The sequence below is a fragment of the Silurus aristotelis genome, assembly GCF_946808225.1.
Source record: "Silurus aristotelis genome assembly, chromosome: 20".
In the NCBI taxonomy this organism is placed as follows: Eukaryota; Metazoa; Chordata; class Actinopteri; order Siluriformes; family Siluridae; genus Silurus; species Silurus aristotelis.
The window spans coordinates 3,604,903-3,622,136 of record NC_139593.1 but is presented as its reverse complement, the minus strand read 5'-3'; the positions used below and the strand labels follow the sequence as shown (position 1 = coordinate 3,622,136).

Here is a 17,234-nt window from a genome sequence, read left to right as displayed (position 1 = left end):
ACGAGGACGATACCAGATGATCAAAATAGTGGTACGAAAGCGTGTTGAGCGCGAGACGTGAGGTGGCATTTGGATGTAATGATTACCGGACACGTGCATCACGAGCAGGATAAAGGAGCTCTTTATTACCGAGAGCAGTTTGGTATTTACAGAGAGGGAGAGAGAGGGAGAGAGAGAGAAAGAGAGGGAGGGAGGGAGGGAATGAAGAAAAGGTAAGATGGAGGGATGAAGACAGACGATTACGCCGCCTGCGCTTCGATCCTCTTCTTCCTCAGGTTCAGCCTCCTCTCTCGCTCGTACTCCTTCATCCGCATCACGTAACTGCACGTGGAGAGGAAAAGAGAGATGAAGGGATGACGCTGGATTACGGATGTCGATGTGTAAATTTAGAAGTGTTTCACGCTATAAAATGGTAGGGGAAAAAATTAAGGGGTGTAAATACTTTCGCTCTCCTTTCATCCCTACATAAAACCTGTTACTAGGCAACCAACCACTTAAAATCCATTTTTCTTTTCTTATAATAATTTTAATTCATTCCCCATAAATGAGCTGTTGCCATAGAAACGATAACCTGTTGTAAGGAGCGCGTTAAAGAAACAGGATGTAAGTGACGTTACAGGAAATCACTGGACGCCTTCTGACCAATCAGCACTGGAATTGTGCGCAGGAGTGTATGAGGAAGAACTTACTCCTGGTGCTCGCAGTAATCCCAGTCGTGCCTCTCGTGCTTGCAGGCCAGGAAGTTGGGGAAGTTGTCTCGCTTACACTTCATCAGCTTGATCAGGTGGTGAGCGCAGTAATCTCGCTGCTCCAGGGGCAACATGGCCAAGTTCATCTGCTCCTGCGTGGCCACGGGCTCTGAAACACACAACACACATTTCTCCACGATGGTCCTGAGATATTTAGATCTGAGATGTTTCTGCATCATCTCTTCCCTCGCTAATGTTTTTGAGAACATATCTTCCATATTTTTTTTGCAGGCTTGTCGTTGCTCACACAGCCACAAACACACCGTCATTAACGTGACTGCAGTGACGCGCATCTCTCGCTTCAGGTTTCTGCCAGTCCTCTGATCTTCCCTGGAAGCTCAGCACCTCCTGGCTTGTGAAAAAGGTGCAACAGTGCCTACAGTGAGGAGACTGAAGAGCTTCCGAGGAGGCTTACGACCTTCTGGAAAGAATAAAGTTTCTCTGATGAGGTTCAAAAAATTCTCAAGACCTTCTGAGGAGGCTTGAAAACTTCTCAAAAGACTAGACCTTCTGGAAGGACTGGACATCATCTGAGGATGCTCAAATCCTTCTGAAAAGAATAGAGACCTTCTGAAGTGGCTTGAAACCTTCCCGAGGGCTCTAAAACTTCTGAGGGGATTCAAGACCATCTGGAAAAAGCTTCTTAAAAGACTTCAGTCCTTCTAATGAGGCTTGACACACTCTGGAAAGACTTGACATCATCTAAGAAACCTTAAGGCCTTGTGGAAGGACTAGAAACCTTCTTAGAAGGCTTAAGACCTTCTGGAAAGGGTCTGGAGCTTCTGGGAAGATTCAACACCTCTTGGAAAGACTTGAGAGCTTCTAAAAAGACCAGAGTCCTTCTAAGGAAGCTTAACACCTTCTGGAAAGACTAGGCACCTTCTGAGGAGACTTAAGACCTTAAGATGTTCTAGAAAAGGCTCAAAAGTTTCCAAGGAGACTTCAGATGTTGAATCCAGGGCACCTTGTGTGCACTCCCATGGACTTTCTACTCATCACGAAACCACTACAGAAGCCTGCACTGCCTTACAATCTCATTAACACCCCACATGAACGCTGAACTCTCGGCTCCTAGGAGGTGTTTGAAAGCCTCTAAATGATCACTAAACACCTGCAGAACTGTCCATCTTCACAACAAACCATCATCCAACCATTAGATTCCACCAGTCTGCAACTTTTACACTGAACGGTTTGCATCAGACTGCGTACCTCGGACATGATGCACCATTACATTCATACTGGGTGGATTTTAACACTGTCTGATTCCAAGGCACAGTTCTTTCACACACACACACACACACACACACACACACACACACACACACACACACACACACACAGTATCTTCATGGAGCTCAGGTTTGTCCACGGAAACAGGGTCATGATAAATCCAGGGGAAATTGTAATTCTAATGCACACATTTATAACAGTTTGAGGGAGACAAACAGGTGGGCGCGCGCACACACACACACACACACACACACACACACACACACACACACACACACACACACACACACACACACACACACACGTACATGAACATAAAAGTGTCCCAAACGGCGCCCTGTACACTACAGAGTGCACTCAGAACTCAGTAGACCTCATGAACTTATACTGGTATCAACATCTGCAACATCTGTTTCCAGCACACTGATTCGAATTGTTTGTGTATTTTCTGATCCCAATACACACCTCTCTCTTTTCTCTCCTCCGTGAAGCCGAACTGCGGGTCGTGTTGAAACGGACCTTTCGGGTCCGGTGTTGCGTCCCGCTCCGTGAGGTAACTGCGCACCAGATGAGACCCCATTCTTCCCTCTAAACCAACACCATATATCTAATACAGCTCCTTCTCACTCCTTTCCTTCTTCAAATAAGGGAAACCAAATCCGACACGGTCACCTCCAGGACTGTTCTGCTACCGACTTCCGCTTTGTGCAGGAAGCCAGTCCGACGTGCGACACGTTCCGGAGTGCACGTCTGGTCTAAGCATTAGTTCCGCATTCACTGTTTCACACACAAACCGTCTGTCTCTCTCTCTCTCTCTCTCTCTCTCTCGCTCTGTCTGTCTGTCTGTCTCTCTCTCTCTCTCTCTCTCTCTCTCTCCTCAGCTGCTTCTTTGCTTATAAAAAGGCAGTACTATAGAGTCTATACAATTTATATACATTATATGTGTTGTTATCATTTTTATGTGGTCCATTCATTCATTCATTTTCTCCCGCTTATCCGTAGTTCGGGTCGCGGGGGCAGCAGTCTAAGCAGGCCCCCGCCTTCGACTGCTGCCCAATCCTCACAGCACCGTCCCTTACGGTCCCTCCTGCAGGTGGTGAGCCCACGGGAAGGCGGCCCCACATCACGGACCTCGATATTTCCCTCGTAAGGGACCCCCGGAGCATAGAGGGTTAAGTGCCTTGCTCAAGGGCCCAAGAGTGGCAGCTTGGCGATACCGGGGCTCGAACCCCCGACCTTCCGATCGGCAACCCAGCGCCTTAACCGCTGGAGTCACCACTCCAAATTATTTTAATTAATAACATTCTTTTAGGGTCCAAAAGTTATTTGACCACATTGATCAACATTATATATATATATATATATATATATATATATATATATATATATATATATATATATATATATACAGTAAGGAAAATAAGTATTTGAACACCCTGCTATTTTGCAAGTTCTCCCACTTAGAAATCATGGAGGGGTCTGAAATGGGGAAAAACTACAGGAAACGTTTGACCTCTGTAATTGCAAACAAAGGCTACTGTACCAAATATTAACATTGACTTTCTCAGGTGTTCAAATACTTATTTGCAGCTGTATCATACAAATAAATAGTTTAAAAATCATACATTGTGATTTTGGCAAGAGTCATACCTGAGTATGAGCCAAAGTTACCATATAAAAATGATGATTAAAGCACACTTTACCCCAAGAAATTATTATTAATGGCAACGTTACCACAAAAGATTATTATTAAAGATAGTCACTAAAGGTGAGCATTATTAAAGATAAATTTGCTTCAATAGAATTTAAGTCAAGATAAACTTACATCAAGAGATTCTTTTAAAATCGAAAGCTACCACAAAACATTATTCAGGGTTCCCAAGGGTCATGAAGTTTCTGGAAATAATGGAATTTTAAAAGGACAAATTTATATAAATTTTTTAAACTGGAGACATACTTAGCCACTCCAGCACCTTCAAATTCAGCTTCCTAAACAAGGCAGTTGTCATTTTGGTGGTGTGTTTAGGGTCTTTATTATGTTGAAAAACTGCCGTTTTTCAACATAATTTCAACTGCCTAATTTTTGAAGGGAGGACATCATGTGTCCTTCAATGAAACGCAGCTCAACATTACCAGCACCACTCATGTAGCCACAGACCATGATGCTACCACCACCATGCTTGACTGTAGGCAATACACAATTTTCTTGGTTCTCCTCATAAGGGTGTCACAAAACACACATATTGAACACCATCTGAGCCAAACAAGTTTATCTTAGTCTCATCAGACCACAGGACATGGTTCCAGTAATGCATGCTCTTGGACAGGTCATCTTTAGCAAACTACCAGCTTCAGAAAAGGCTTCCTTCTGGGACGACGGCCATGCAAACCAACTTGTTGCAGTGTGCAATGCGTGGTCTAAGCACTGACAAGCGGACCTTCCTCTTCTGCAACCTAACCTAAAGCAATGCTGCAGCACTTATGTTTTTTAAAGCCAGCTGTCTGTTGGAGGTCTGTTCCGCGTGGAACCCGTCTTAAAAAACTCTGTATGACCCTGACCACTGTACTGTAACCAATCTTTTTAAAGCCTAGGCCATCTTTGTGGAGAGCAGCAATTTCTAATTCTTAAATCCTCAGATAATCTTTGCCATAAGGTGCCATGTTGAACATCCAGTGGTCAGTATGAGAGAATTGTACTCAAATCATCATTTAACTGCTCTAATACAAGATACACAAATTTGGTCCTGTCAAGCAGACAAAAACATAAACATGATATATAGAACATGTGGCTGTGCAACGGTGCTGTTATCACTGAGGGTGTACTCACGTTTGTTGCCAATTATTTAGACAATAATGGCTGTATGTTGAGTTATTTTCAGAGGACAGTAAATCTGAAATGATATCCAAACTGCACATTGACTCCTCTAAAATATATCCACGTTTTAATTCTATAGTATTGTCCCTTGAGAAGATATACTAAAGTGGTTGCTGAAATGTGAGGGGTGTACTCACTTTTGTGAGATATTGTAGCTCCAGGAGAACAGCAGTCAGGAGCACAGTGGAGCACCTCTCATCTTAACACCAGCAAAGACCCTGGAGAAATCTGGTGGTGCCTGAAGCTTACTGAGTCCCACAGGTCATCCGAACAAAGTGGTATGTAGCTTTAGCCTTAGCCGTAGACTATGCTAGGTAGTATAAGTGGTCGCTGACAGAATAAAAAATGTAGCTAATTAGGTAACTCGACAAACTCTTAGTCTTTGCAACCAGTGTTTAGTCATGGAAATTCTGCTTTTTAGTCAGTAAAAGTCAGGAAAAAGTCAACAAATTTGACATTTGGCTTAGAGTTGGATTCCTGATTATTATAAAATCTAAAGTTACCATAGAAGATTATTAATAAAGCAAATAGTTACCTCAAAAGATTATTTTAAAATCCAACAAACAAAAAGTTATTTTCAAAGCAAAAATTACCACAGGAGATTATTATTTATTAAAATAGTTACATCAAAAGATTGTTATTAAAGATAAATGTACCACAGAATATTAGTATTAATTCTAATATTCACTCAAAAGATTATTATTAAAGCTAAAATTTGCTTTTTAAAAGTTAAACTTTTAAAAGTTAAAAAATATTATTTTGAAAGTTACCACAAGAGATTATCATTAAAAGCTATTGCCTCAAGAGATTAGTACTGAACCCAAATTTAACACAAAAGATTATTATGAAAGCAAAAATTACCACAGGAGATTATTATTAAAGCAATATTGACCGCTGAAAATAATTATTAAAGGCAAAGTTACCTCAAATAATTAACATAAAAGCTAAAGTTAACGCTGAAGATTATGATGATGGCTATAGTTACTAATGAGTTTATTGTTATAAACTACACTTATTTTAAGGGGCATTTTTTTGGCTTCTGTTAACACAAGAGATCATTTACAGCTAATTAACCCTAACAGCTAAACAATGCTCCTTTCTGTTAAAAGGCCAAAACATCTCACCAGCATAAAAAGTCCATACACGTACATGTATTTTTTGCTTTTAATTAAAATGTTCCTTCTTAACAAAAGTAACAACAGACAGAATAATAAGCTATGAAACATCACACAAGATGAGCTATAAACCCATACACACAACAAACCAAAACACAGTATGGAGCAGCATGAGAACATGTAAATAGGCCTCGCGGTCTTGAAGCCTCGATGCATAGAAATATGGGACCTACTTTTGGACATGTGATCGATCTAGTGTGCACATTCATTACTGTCTTGTTCCTGGGACAAGTTCATGAGAACATTTTATACACCCTACAATAGAGACACAGCAAGAGCGTGTATAGTGCAAAAACAAAACACAGAAAAAACAGATTAACAGTCAAGAGCTGCAGACACACAAAAGGGTTTCGTTATGTTCCGTGTGTGTGTGTGTGTGTGTGTGTGTGTGTGTGTGTGTGTGGTAATACGTAAAGAAAAATCTGTATTTACATCAAAAATGTTTAGTGAGACCATTTAAATTCTGCTTAATATTTATATTATTATCAGTAATAATTGTTGGTATAATTAAAAATGAAGTATTATTTGTCCCATCAAGTCCCAGATCATCCCTTCATATTGAGAATTCAGATAATAACTTGAACAAAATGAGGCTTTTTATAACTGATTATAAAGAGCACAATCTGCATTTCTAAACAGAAATTTGCTCGGCAGTCACCTTGCTTTGGAATAAGGTGCCTAAAACCTGCTGCATTCGATATTTTCAGCCTTATATGTCTAAAGATCTACATATGATCTAATCTGTTTCCTTAAGACAACAAAACAAATAGAATGCACTGTATTCTCTGGAATAATCCTGAACAGCCAAAAACTGATCTGCGGTTTTTGAGATCAAGTCTTACAATGTCCCTTTACTGTTAACGAAACGTTTATTTATATATTGAATTATTATTTTCCTCAGATTATGTTTATTGAAGTCTGATTTGCAACCTGAAATCTACTTGAATATCCACCACTTCGTTTCTTAAATTATGGTGTTTTTACAGTTCGTTTAGACAGTATCAAAAGGTACGCTCCTAACACACAGTGTTCGCTTCGGTCTCTTTAATGAAGACTTCCCCCATACGCGTCGCATCGTGTCGTTTCCACTGTTTATAAAAACGCGCCAAAGATTCAAAGATCGATACGAGGTTCCGCGTCAAATAGTGAAACATTGGACCTTATATATGGTGCACACATACACATAGAGGGCGTGTTGAAGACTATAACCATTGTGATATATAAACAAGGTTACGTCAAAGAAAGCGTTATAAAAAAGTAATAAATAACAATTACTGTTGTAAAAACACTTGCACACAGCGATCAGGGCCTCTTAAAAATAAAAAAAAAACACACACCAGAAAAACTAAGATGGTTGAATTTTGCCTTTTTAACCCTCATGTCAGATGGACTTCGAAGTGGACGATATGACATCGTGGTACTGTTATTGCGATTTATTGTCAATGAATCATCAAGCGTTTCTTTCCGTTTTGGGTTTAGCCTAATGCTTAGCATGAAATACCAGTCTTGATTACATAATGCAGTCATTTTCGTGCTCTCTATATCTAGCACTGTGCTAATATTAGCCGGCTTAGTCGTTATTTTTGCTAACTTTAACGTCTCTATAGCAAGTTTGGCTAACATGTTAATTAAACGACTTTTCCCTCCTAATCGATCTTTAGTGTAATTGGAAAAGCCTGTATTTTTGCTAAGCAATAATATCCATCTGCTTTTCTGTGGGAATCCTCAAAAAGAGGAAACGTGCCCTATATAGACACGCAAACCCGTGAGAAAGCCTTCGCTTATCGTTATAGTATCACATTTGCCATACTGTCCACCTTCCATCTGAGATCTTGAACCCTTGAGGATGTTATTGCATTCCTTTATGGACATTTTATTTACACAGCACTTCATAAGCCACTTGGAACACGCTCATTCGCAACTAATAACACTGTAACATCAACGTGGGACAGCGAAGTCCAAACTACTGGGTCGTATGGCGCTCGATGGTAAACCGGTACAATTACAATACTAACAACAGTATTATTATTATTATTATTATTATTAATAGTATGTTTTGTTATTTACTCATTTTACAGTTTTAGGTAGAGAAGAAAGATGTTTATGAATCAATAAAATGTAACAATTCGCCACTGGATTTTCCAAAAATGCTCCCAAATGATCGCCGACACGGATTATCAGCATGTCAGCGGAACTGAGAAAAAGAAATATGCGTGTCCGTGTCTGACCCAGCGCTGTTCACTCTAAACACTACTAATGGTCAATCATGAGTGTGTCAGAGCATCAACACCACTGTGTGATCCAGGCCCGAACCTGCTGTTGACTCCAAGTAGACGACTACAGTAAAGTTGCAGTTGTTGTTTTTTTGTATCCATCGCAAAAGGATGATGTGTAGCTCATAATAAAAAATACGAGCTTTTGTCAAACCCACCAAAAAAAGAAATGGCTAATTCGCATAAATGGAAAAGGACGCCACGTTCATTCGGGTATTAATATGGAGTTAGCTTGCTCACCCACAAATCCGGTTGGTTGGTTTGTGGAACATCTTGAGATCATTGCAGATCGGCGACTATAAAATGCCTTCCTGAACAGAGCCACCATTTCTGGGGGATGGGTTTGCTGGTGAGAGGGGTTCATTCATTTCATTGCTCGAACTGGTGGAATTCATGTCACATTTACACGTATGTACAAATCACAACAAGTCTGCGGTGACGATTTCTAGTCTATGTGCTGGCTATAAACGGAAATGTAAAGCAGGCCAAGCATTATAGCTGCTTGCTGCTTAGCATTTTAAAAAGGAAGTTCCATTATACAAGCTACACTTTATAACCAAAAGTATGTGCACCCCTGACTGTCCTACCCTGTGTGTTTTTCCCACAAAAATGTCTCACAATTTTATATATGACTTCACAGACGTTTGTGTAGGTTGTAACATTACAGTTCGCTTTCAACTCAAATTCCCACAATGTACACAAAGCGAACTCCATGAAGACATAATAGTTGGTGTTACGGTTGGCGTGGAAGAACTCGAGTGTCTTACAAGAGAACGTGACCTTCTCAAACCCATTGAACTCCTCCAAGAACAGGAACTGGAGCCTCCTCAATATACAGACAGCAGAACCTGATCTGACGTATGGGTGTGATTTTTTTTAGGGGTGCTAAAACTTTTGTCCATACATTGTACACTTCAAATGTGGTCAGCATTTGAACAAAAAAAAAATGTAGTCCATCAAGTTCTCAGGTAGAATCCACAATCTAGAACGTTCATATCCATATTCTGATCAGGATCCCTGAACTTTCTAATGGCCTTCAGGAATTCTGGTTGACTCTGATAATGTTACTTTTCTTTTAAAGCACACAATTCTAGAACTTGAAAATGAGAGGTTCTAGAATCTTTTCTAGAGTCTTTGCACACAGCACATAGGCCAAAAGAACAGGGAAGACTGGAATGCAGTGGTGCAGATACTGTATGTAGGTCGAAAATTGTGACTCAGCAAAACATTCGGAAAGAACGCAGCAAGCTCTTTTTCAAAAAGGGAAAAAAATGCTGTTCGGTCGACCGAGCATGTCCAAAAGTTGTTGTGAAGTCCATCACTTGCAGTCTAATGTTAGATCACGATGAGGTCCTAAAATGCACCACAAAACATAAAGCCGATTTTGGGTTGTTGTTTTTGTTGTTTTTTCCCTCCCCTTCCATCTGCCGCCACCTAATGGACAGCAAACGCGACTGCAGCATCAACTGTTGAATTTGATCCTGGGTCAAAGTTCAGGAGCCAAGGAACCACATCATCAATTGAAATGACTAAATGAAAAGACACATTTTCACGTTTTTGTGCCTCTCTGAAGTACGCAGAAATGCCTCGGTGGTGTTTCCACGCTTTGCTCCTTCTCCTCGTGGGTACGGAAAGAGGAAAGTAACATTGTGCAAGTGTGCGCTAGTATCTTTAAGACAAATATCTGGAATGTTCCACTGTGTACAGGGAAGGCGAAGTCCAGTATGGAGTGCAGCAGAGTGTGTATGTGAGCTGCTCGTGGGTCTCTGCAGGAAGCTGGGTGGTGTGCGAGAGAGTGATTACGCCGTAGAGCATAGAGTGTGCATCTCAGCAGAAAGCCTCGTCGTCCTGGAAGTGGGTCCTCTGCAGAACTTTCACATGGCGCTCGTAGATCTTGAGGGCGGGGCCTAGTCTAATCGACAGACCAGTCAGGACGTCGTTGCGCTGCATCAGGAGTAGCGATTTCCCGTCGATTTCCTGTTACACAACAACGGAGAGAGCCAATTAAACTCCATTCATGCCTTTATTCATTATTATCTTTTTTAATTCTACTCCGTCATGGACCAAATACGCAGAATCTACACGAGCTACTGAGATTTTTATCCTTCATTTAAGAGTACATCATTCAGAGGTAGGCACAGAGAGAGCTCTCGTCATGTGATAGCATGCCTTTTTTTGTTCAGAGACTGATACCATTAAAAAAAAAAACAGCACCAGCCCACTGTTTTTCTGGAATTTTTGGTGTCCCAATAAAGAGGCCATGCAATACGGGCACATGAATCGACTTTGGAGATCTTTCAGGAGGGTAAAATGCCCTAAAATACACATGGTGCAGTATTCAATAGTAATTACCCCATAATCACATCATCAAAATGTATAACAGACAACTGGAACAAATCAATAAAAAAATATTTTTTTGTATTGTAAACACCACAGCTATGATTAGCATATTTATATCTGATTGGCTGGCATCGGTTTCTAATTTAAGGGTGTAACCATGACAACCACTATATATAAACACTTAGGCTTGGCCACTATTTAGTTTGTCTTAATGAATACTTATGGATAATATTATGCAGAAAGGAAAGGTTTGCGATAAAATAAATAAAAGACACTCGTTTATTTGCATAGATTATGTGGCTTTAACACAGAATGCGGTGTGGACTTTAGTTGATGAAGTCGCATACCTGCATCCTGAAGGCGAGAGCCTGCTCGGGAAATCCCGCTGCCGTGAAATAACTGGCGACGTCGGCTACCGTCCAGTCCACTGGGTTTGTGATGCTGGATTCCGTCTTCACAAAACTAACACAAGACAGAAAAACATGGGGGTGTTCATTTGTATGTCTGTAAAAAAAAAAAAAAAAAACAACACTACAAACATCGGCTGAGATCCTCCGCTCTTCAGTTACGACGTGTTCAGTATTGTTGAGGTGAGATCTCTATAGCAGAAGATCTTCCACGCCAACCCATGTGAAGCATATCATAGCAGGCTTTGGGTCTACTAGTTAAAGTGAAGGGAAAATGTAGACATCTGCACCAATCTTTTCTGGAGACAGTTTAGGGAAGAACCACATGTGGCTGGAAAAGCAAAGTGTAATAATACTCATGTGCATATAGTGTGTAATACACACGTCACGCACTGCACCGGCACTGAGGAGAAACGTCTGTGTATTCAGGATCGGGTTACGCAGGTCAAGTCGTTCAAATTGCGCCTTCATGGTTTCTTCAGATTTTTTTTTAACGGCTGAATTAACGCTGTAATTATCACGTAAATCACAGCAAATCAGGTTTAATTCAACAAAATGGCCTCCGCGCTCACTGGTCCACACCGTAACAAAACAGCACCTGAGCCGACACCGTAACAAATCAAGAAACTAAACCCCCAAAGAGTCTGCATTCCATCATTCAGTTGTGTCACGCCGTATACTCACACTCCTCCGTTCATCCCTCGTTCCTCGGCTGCTCCTGGAGAGGCAGATGGAGTCAGCAGGCAGGAGGACACGCCCACCTCAGCCTTGAAAACTGAATCTGTACACACACACACACACACACACACACACACACGCGCTTGATATAGGAGGAGGCTGTTCGTTCTTTGACACACCGACACGTGTTCATGCTTAACGTTACTTACAGTTTTTGATGGAAATAGCAGGCGGAATCGTGACACTGCCACAGACGACAACCGTTTCATTCTGAAAACAGGAGCGAGAGAATGTGTGGAGGAACAAAGAAAAGTTGTAATGCTGTGTGTGTGTGTGTGTGTGTGAGAGAGAGAGAGAATGTGTGTGTTTCTCATTATTCATTTCCTGTGTCAGATTTGTACAAGTGTCTGTCTGTGTGTGTGTGTGTGTGTGTGTGTGTGTGTGTGTGTGTGTGTGTGCATGGTTGTTACCTGTGTGAGTGTTGTGCAATGATGGATGTTTTCTGTATGTGTCTGATTAACTCTGTGTGTATTTGGTTAACTGTCTAAGTGTGTGTGTGTGTGTGTGTGTGTGTGTGTGTGTGTGTGTGTGTGTGTGTGTGTGTGTGTGTGTGTGTGCATTTGTATGTTTGTTTTTGTGTGTGAGTTTCTCTTCTTTTTTGTGCAGGGGTCAATGTTTACATGTACCTCTGTGTGTGTGTGTGTGTGTGTGTGTGTGTGTGTGTGTGTGTGTGTGTGTGTGTTTCTCTTCTTTAGGAAGAGGTCAATTGCAGGGGTCAATGTTTGTGTGTGCATTTGTGTGTGTGTGTGTGTGTGTGTGTGTGTGTGTGTGTGTGTGTGTGTGTGTGTGTGGTTACCTGTGCGGGTGTGTGTATTTGGTCAGGTATGGCTTCTCCTTGACCTTGTGTTAAACTTTCTGTGTGTATGGACTCTCCCTCTATCACCATTTCAACTACAGGGAACAAGACAAATGAACAGATCACAAACTATTAATCACTTACACACACACACACACACACAGACACACACACACACACACACACACACACACACAGACACACACACAGACACACACACAGACCTTCACTGGCACACTGTTCAGCTTCCTGAAGAAGAGAGCTGAGTTTGGATGGTGATGAGTGTGGTGAAGGCTGGAGTTCCTCCTCCATGATGGCTGGTGTGTGAGGGACCTCACACTCTTTGATCTCTGCACCGGCTGGAGACTGTGGCTGAACTTTGGCATCCGATTCTCCTTCAGGTTTGACGCTTTGGGGCTCAAGTTGCGTTGGAGGCTCGGCTTCTTCACCCACGCTGCCATCCTGCACGCTTTCCACCTCCATGGGCTCTTCCTCTTTTAATTTTTCCTGTGTACACAACACACACTCGTTTATCTCCACTCTGATAAACACACATCGGGTCTGGTTTTAGACAGACAGAACCTGCTGAAGGAAACCAGATGCTTTTATTCTAATAAATTTAGAGGTAAATCTCCCATATTTAAAGCTGCTTTCAGCTCCAACTGTATAATATTTGTTTATGACAAAACACATCCCAGTCTGTTCCCAGATGTTCCCGGAGCTTTTTATTGACAGCTCCGTTACTGTAGATGAACCATGCAGCCGTGTTTCCAAACCATCTCTTAGAATAAACTGAATCTGAAGTCAACTGAAAGCTCAGTGGTTTAAAGGTTCAACTTCTGCTTGGGAGGTTATGAATCCAAACAAGTGCGTTTTTGCACCTAATATATTTTCAGACAGACAGCAGACAGACAGACAGCCTGCAGACAAACAGCAGACAGACAGCCTGCCTGCAGACAAACAGCAGACAGACAGCCTGCAGACAAACAGCAGACAGACAGACAGCCTGCAGACAAACAGCAGACAGACAGACAGACAGCCTGCAGACAAACAGCAGACAGACAGACTGCAGACAGCCTGCAGACAGACAAACAGCAGACAGACAGACTGCAGACAGCCTGCAGACAGACAGACAGCAGACAGACAGCCTGCAGACAGATTTTTTTTTTTTTTTTTAGATATATTTTACTTTACTTTTCACTAAGTTTCAGAAGTCCTGAAAACTGAAGAGAAAAAGATCTTGATGAAGACTTTTATAAAGTCATCACTGATATCTGGACTTTTTATTATGAGTTCCGGGCTTTTTTTTCCCTCATGTGTTGAGCTCGAGAGCATCATGGGGTGTATGAAGAGCATCTGAAAAACATGTTGAAGGTTTGACCTTATTTTGTTTGCGTGGCACTGTTCAGGTGTTAACCTTGCTGAGTCGGGAAGGGGGGGACCCGGATGTGCGCACAAATCATTGCACTCGCAAAAAAAAAAAAAAAAAGAAAGAAACCACAAAAAAAAAAAAAAATAATAATAATAATAATTTATTACCAAAATAACCTTTACAATAACATCACGTGAATATGCACAGTGTTTTCTGGGCGCTTTTTGTCTTTGCGCCTGGAGCGCTAACCGGAGCGTGCAGAAAAAGCAGCGCGTGCCGCCGCCGGTCCTCGCGATAAGACCGTCTTCTGCTCTAACAATAGCGCGGTGGCGCGCGACTGCGGCCGTGTCGGAGATTGCGGGACTCTGGGCCGCGTCCCAAATCACAGACTTACAGCAAGAAGAAACACACGAAACCATCATAATCTTTACCGGAAGTGGCATGACGATGTTTTTTTTCCCCAATAATGTTTAGTGCAAATGTTTAAGACGTCGCCATTGTGGTGTGTGTGTGAGAGAGAAGAGAGGGGGGGAGGACGCAATGCAACTCGCGTGCTTCTCGAGCTACACAGAGTCGCGCAAAACGGAACTAAAGAAAAGAGAGAGAGAGAGAGAGAGAGAGAGAGAGAGAGAGAGAGAGAGAGAGAGAGAGAGGAGCAATCGGCCATCGCGAGATCGGGGTCAAGTTCGACTACGCGTGCTCGTGCTCCTGTGCCTTTCTCGCACTTATTTAGCACGCACGCACTCACTCACTCACTCACGCTCGCGACCCCTCCCTCCGGTTTTTCGAGCGCGTGGAACTTAGCAGACACCGCCTAGTGAAAAACATCCAGCACAACTTTCATGCGAAACAAAAAAAAAACCCAGAACCGGGAAAGAACCGCGCGCGCGTGTGTGTGTGTGTGTGAGAGCGAGAATCACGCACGGAGCGGATAAAGATTCCGACGCAAAAAAAACCCTGCAGCGCGCAGTTTTCACTCGAGCTCGGGAGGCGCGCGCGCGCGCGCTCGCTGAAACGGTGCGGCGGCGCACCGAACGAGCGGAAAGAAAGCGCGAGCTCCCGGTACGCCGCACCTTGTTTCCTTCCCCCCTCCCGGTGTGTGTTCAAGTGAGACAGTTGGGGCACGCGGACAGTTGTGTGTGTGTGTGTGTGTGTGTGTGTGCGCGCCTCGAGGACAACAGAGACAGATAGAAAGGTGTCGTTTTTTTTTTTTGTCCTTCCCCCTCTAAACACACACACACACCCACCTTCTCCACCCCGCGCTTGCTCGCGCGCACGCACACACACACACGCGCGCGCACAGCCGTCACGTTCGCAAAAAACACACACACAAGCACGCAACACATCACGCTGAGTATTTCCCCCCCCGAGCGCGTGTAGACGCGGCCTCACGTGTGTTCAAATATAAATATAATAATAATAATAATAAAAAAGAAAAGCGGAAACGGGTCGTTGCGGATGTGTCTGGCGCGCGCGTGTACCCCCCCCCCCCGGTCTTCTTTCTTTATCACGCACCGTTATGAATGAATTAACTGATTAATTAACGTGTCTGTAAAAGCGTAACGCGCTCTAATCGCGTGTGTGTGTGTGTGTGTGTGTGTGTGTGTGTGTATAATATAGAGTAGTTACCTGCTTTGAGACGCGCCCGTCCTGCGGTGCGCGGTCTGTGCTCGCCGGGAGTCGCTCGGACGCCTGGTCCGCCCCGGTACTCGCCCCGGTGCTGCCCCCAGCGCTGCCCCCGGATCTCCTCGCGGGTACAGCGATGTGTCCGAGGCGCGTCCGGCGCAGGCGTCCTTTCTCGATCTCTCTCTCGAGCACCACTTTGACGCGGTGACGGGTCAGCTTCTCGCCGTTCGTCGCGTGCGCGGCCTGCGTGCCGAGGAAGCCCAGGATCTCTTTAAGCCCGAGCGGCGCGTGAGCTCGGCCGTTCCGCTCGCTCAGGCTCCGCACGGCCGCGACGAGCCGGTCACCCAGATCCTCCACCGCCCCGACCGCGGTCTGCGCGACCCCGAGTCGGGGCGCGTGCTGCTTGTTGTTTCGAGCGCTCGTGCAAGTTCGCCGGTCCGGCTGGGGGTCGGGCTCGTGCAGGTCGATGCTCGCGTGGCCGACAGCAGAGTGCGTCTCTTCTCCACCTCCACCTTCTCCACCACCTCCTCCTCCTACTCCTTCGACCCGTCCAGCGGCGGCGGGACTGGTCGTGTCACCCGAGCTGTTTTTTCTCCCGTCGCAACTCGTGAAACTGCTGATTCCCTCGGACACCGCGTCTTCTCCTGCTTCTTCTTCTTCTCCTCCTGCTTCTTCTTCTTCCTCCTCTTCTTCTTCCCGTTTCTCTTTATCAGAGCAGCTGCTGCTGCTGCCCGAGGGTTCCTCGCGCTCCGCGGGACCGCGCGCGCTGCTGCTGCTGATTTTGTCGTCGTCGGAGGCGGCATCGTCGCGCCTGGTGCTCCCGGTCCCCGGCTCGACCTTCCGCCGGCATTTCCGCTGCACTTTGGCGGCGTTCCGGTACGACACGGAGCCCTTGTAGTTAACTTTCAGCACAGTTTGCTCCTGGATGAGCTTCTCGAGCTCGGCCCGCGTGCGGTCTGGATCGGAACCATGCCTCCTGCGCACCATCCGGCAGATCCGCTCGAGGTCCGGTCGCGCTTTTCTCGAGCGCAGAGAGTCGATAGTCTCCAGGATCCACTCTCGGTACCGCGGTTCGGACATCGCTGCAAAAAAAAAAAAAAAAAAAAAAAGAAAGAAAGGAAAAAAAAAAAAAAAAAAAAAGGTTGTTTGATTTTTGTTTTATTTGTTTGTTTGGTTTTGTTTTGTTGTTTTCTCGACGCACGCGACTGCAGCAGCGGTGCTGGTGACGGCAGTAGTAGGGGGTTTTCCGGTAGGATTCGTGGCCTGGTCGCTGCTCCGCTCGTCTCCAGATGAAGCGACGGTGAAAAAAAAAACAGGTAAAAAAAAAAAAGAGAAGCAGAGGGAAAAGAAGCGCTCCTCCGCTCAGCTCCGCTCCCCAGCAGCTCCGCTCTCAAACCCCGGCCGAGGACGAAGCGGAAGCCCCGCTGTACGCCTGCGTTAGCGCTTAAGGTGGACCGGAAACAGTGCGCGCGCTACAGGCTCCGGATTTAAGGTGGAATGGCGGAGCTGAGCTCTTTTTCTTTCTTTCTTTCTTTCTTTCTTTCTTTCTTTCTTTCTTTCTTTCTTTCTTTCTTTCTTTCTTTCTTTAGAAATATAGATAGTAAAAAAAAACCTTATATATATATTCTATAAAAAAATGAAATATATAATATT

At 43.9% G+C, this 17,234-nt stretch overlaps 2 protein-coding genes across 2 annotated transcripts; both read right to left on the bottom strand.

The window, feature by feature from the left end:
- Positions 1-105: 105 nt before the first annotated feature.
- On the bottom strand, positions 106-2,720 carry ndufb7 (NADH:ubiquinone oxidoreductase subunit B7). The gene is made up of 3 exons (XM_083521905.1): positions 2,445-2,720; positions 690-858; positions 106-321 (listed from the first exon to the last, which is right to left on the bottom strand). The coding sequence occupies exons 1-3, from the start codon at positions 2,557-2,559 to the stop codon at positions 240-242; spliced, it is 366 nt and encodes a 121-aa protein (XP_083378031.1). The 5' UTR covers positions 2,560-2,720; the 3' UTR covers positions 106-239.
- A 6,699-nt stretch (positions 2,721-9,419) lies between these two features.
- On the bottom strand, positions 9,420-17,071 carry samd1b (sterile alpha motif domain containing 1b). Its single transcript, XM_083522595.1, has 7 exons — positions 15,585-17,071; positions 12,808-13,090; positions 12,584-12,678; positions 11,937-11,997; positions 11,734-11,830; positions 10,990-11,104; positions 9,420-10,279 (listed from the first exon to the last, which is right to left on the bottom strand). The coding sequence occupies exons 1-7, from the start codon at positions 16,659-16,661 to the stop codon at positions 10,130-10,132; spliced, it is 1,878 nt and encodes a 625-aa protein (XP_083378721.1). The 5' UTR covers positions 16,662-17,071; the 3' UTR covers positions 9,420-10,129.
- Between the last annotated feature and the right edge of the window lie 163 nt (positions 17,072-17,234).

What these genes read in the sequence shown, in the direction of transcription:
- ndufb7 (XM_083521905.1), bottom strand. Translation starts at nt 2,559, where the DNA reads ATGGGGTCTCATCTGGTGCGCAGTTACCTCACGGAGCGGGACGCAACA. An exon ending in GGAGGAGAGAAAAGAGAGAG is followed by an intron (nt 859 to 2,444) that starts GTGTGTATTGGG and finishes TGTGTGTTTCAG; the next exon opens with AGCCCGTGGCCACGCAGGAG. An exon ending in GATTACTGCGAGCACCAGGA is followed by an intron (nt 322 to 689) that starts GTAAGTTCTTCC and finishes CTCCACGTGCAG; the next exon opens with TTACGTGATGCGGATGAAGG.
- samd1b (XM_083522595.1), bottom strand. Translation starts at nt 16,661, where the DNA reads ATGTCCGAACCGCGGTACCGAGAGTGGATCCTGGAGACTATCGACTCT. An exon ending in ACGGGCGCGTCTCAAAGCAG is followed by an intron (nt 13,091 to 15,584) that starts GTAACTACTCTA and finishes TTGTGTACACAG; the next exon opens with GAAAAATTAAAAGAGGAAGA. An exon ending in CGAGGGATGAACGGAGGAGT is followed by an intron (nt 11,105 to 11,733) that starts GTGAGTATACGG and finishes GTCTTGTGTTAG; the next exon opens with TTTTGTGAAGACGGAATCCA.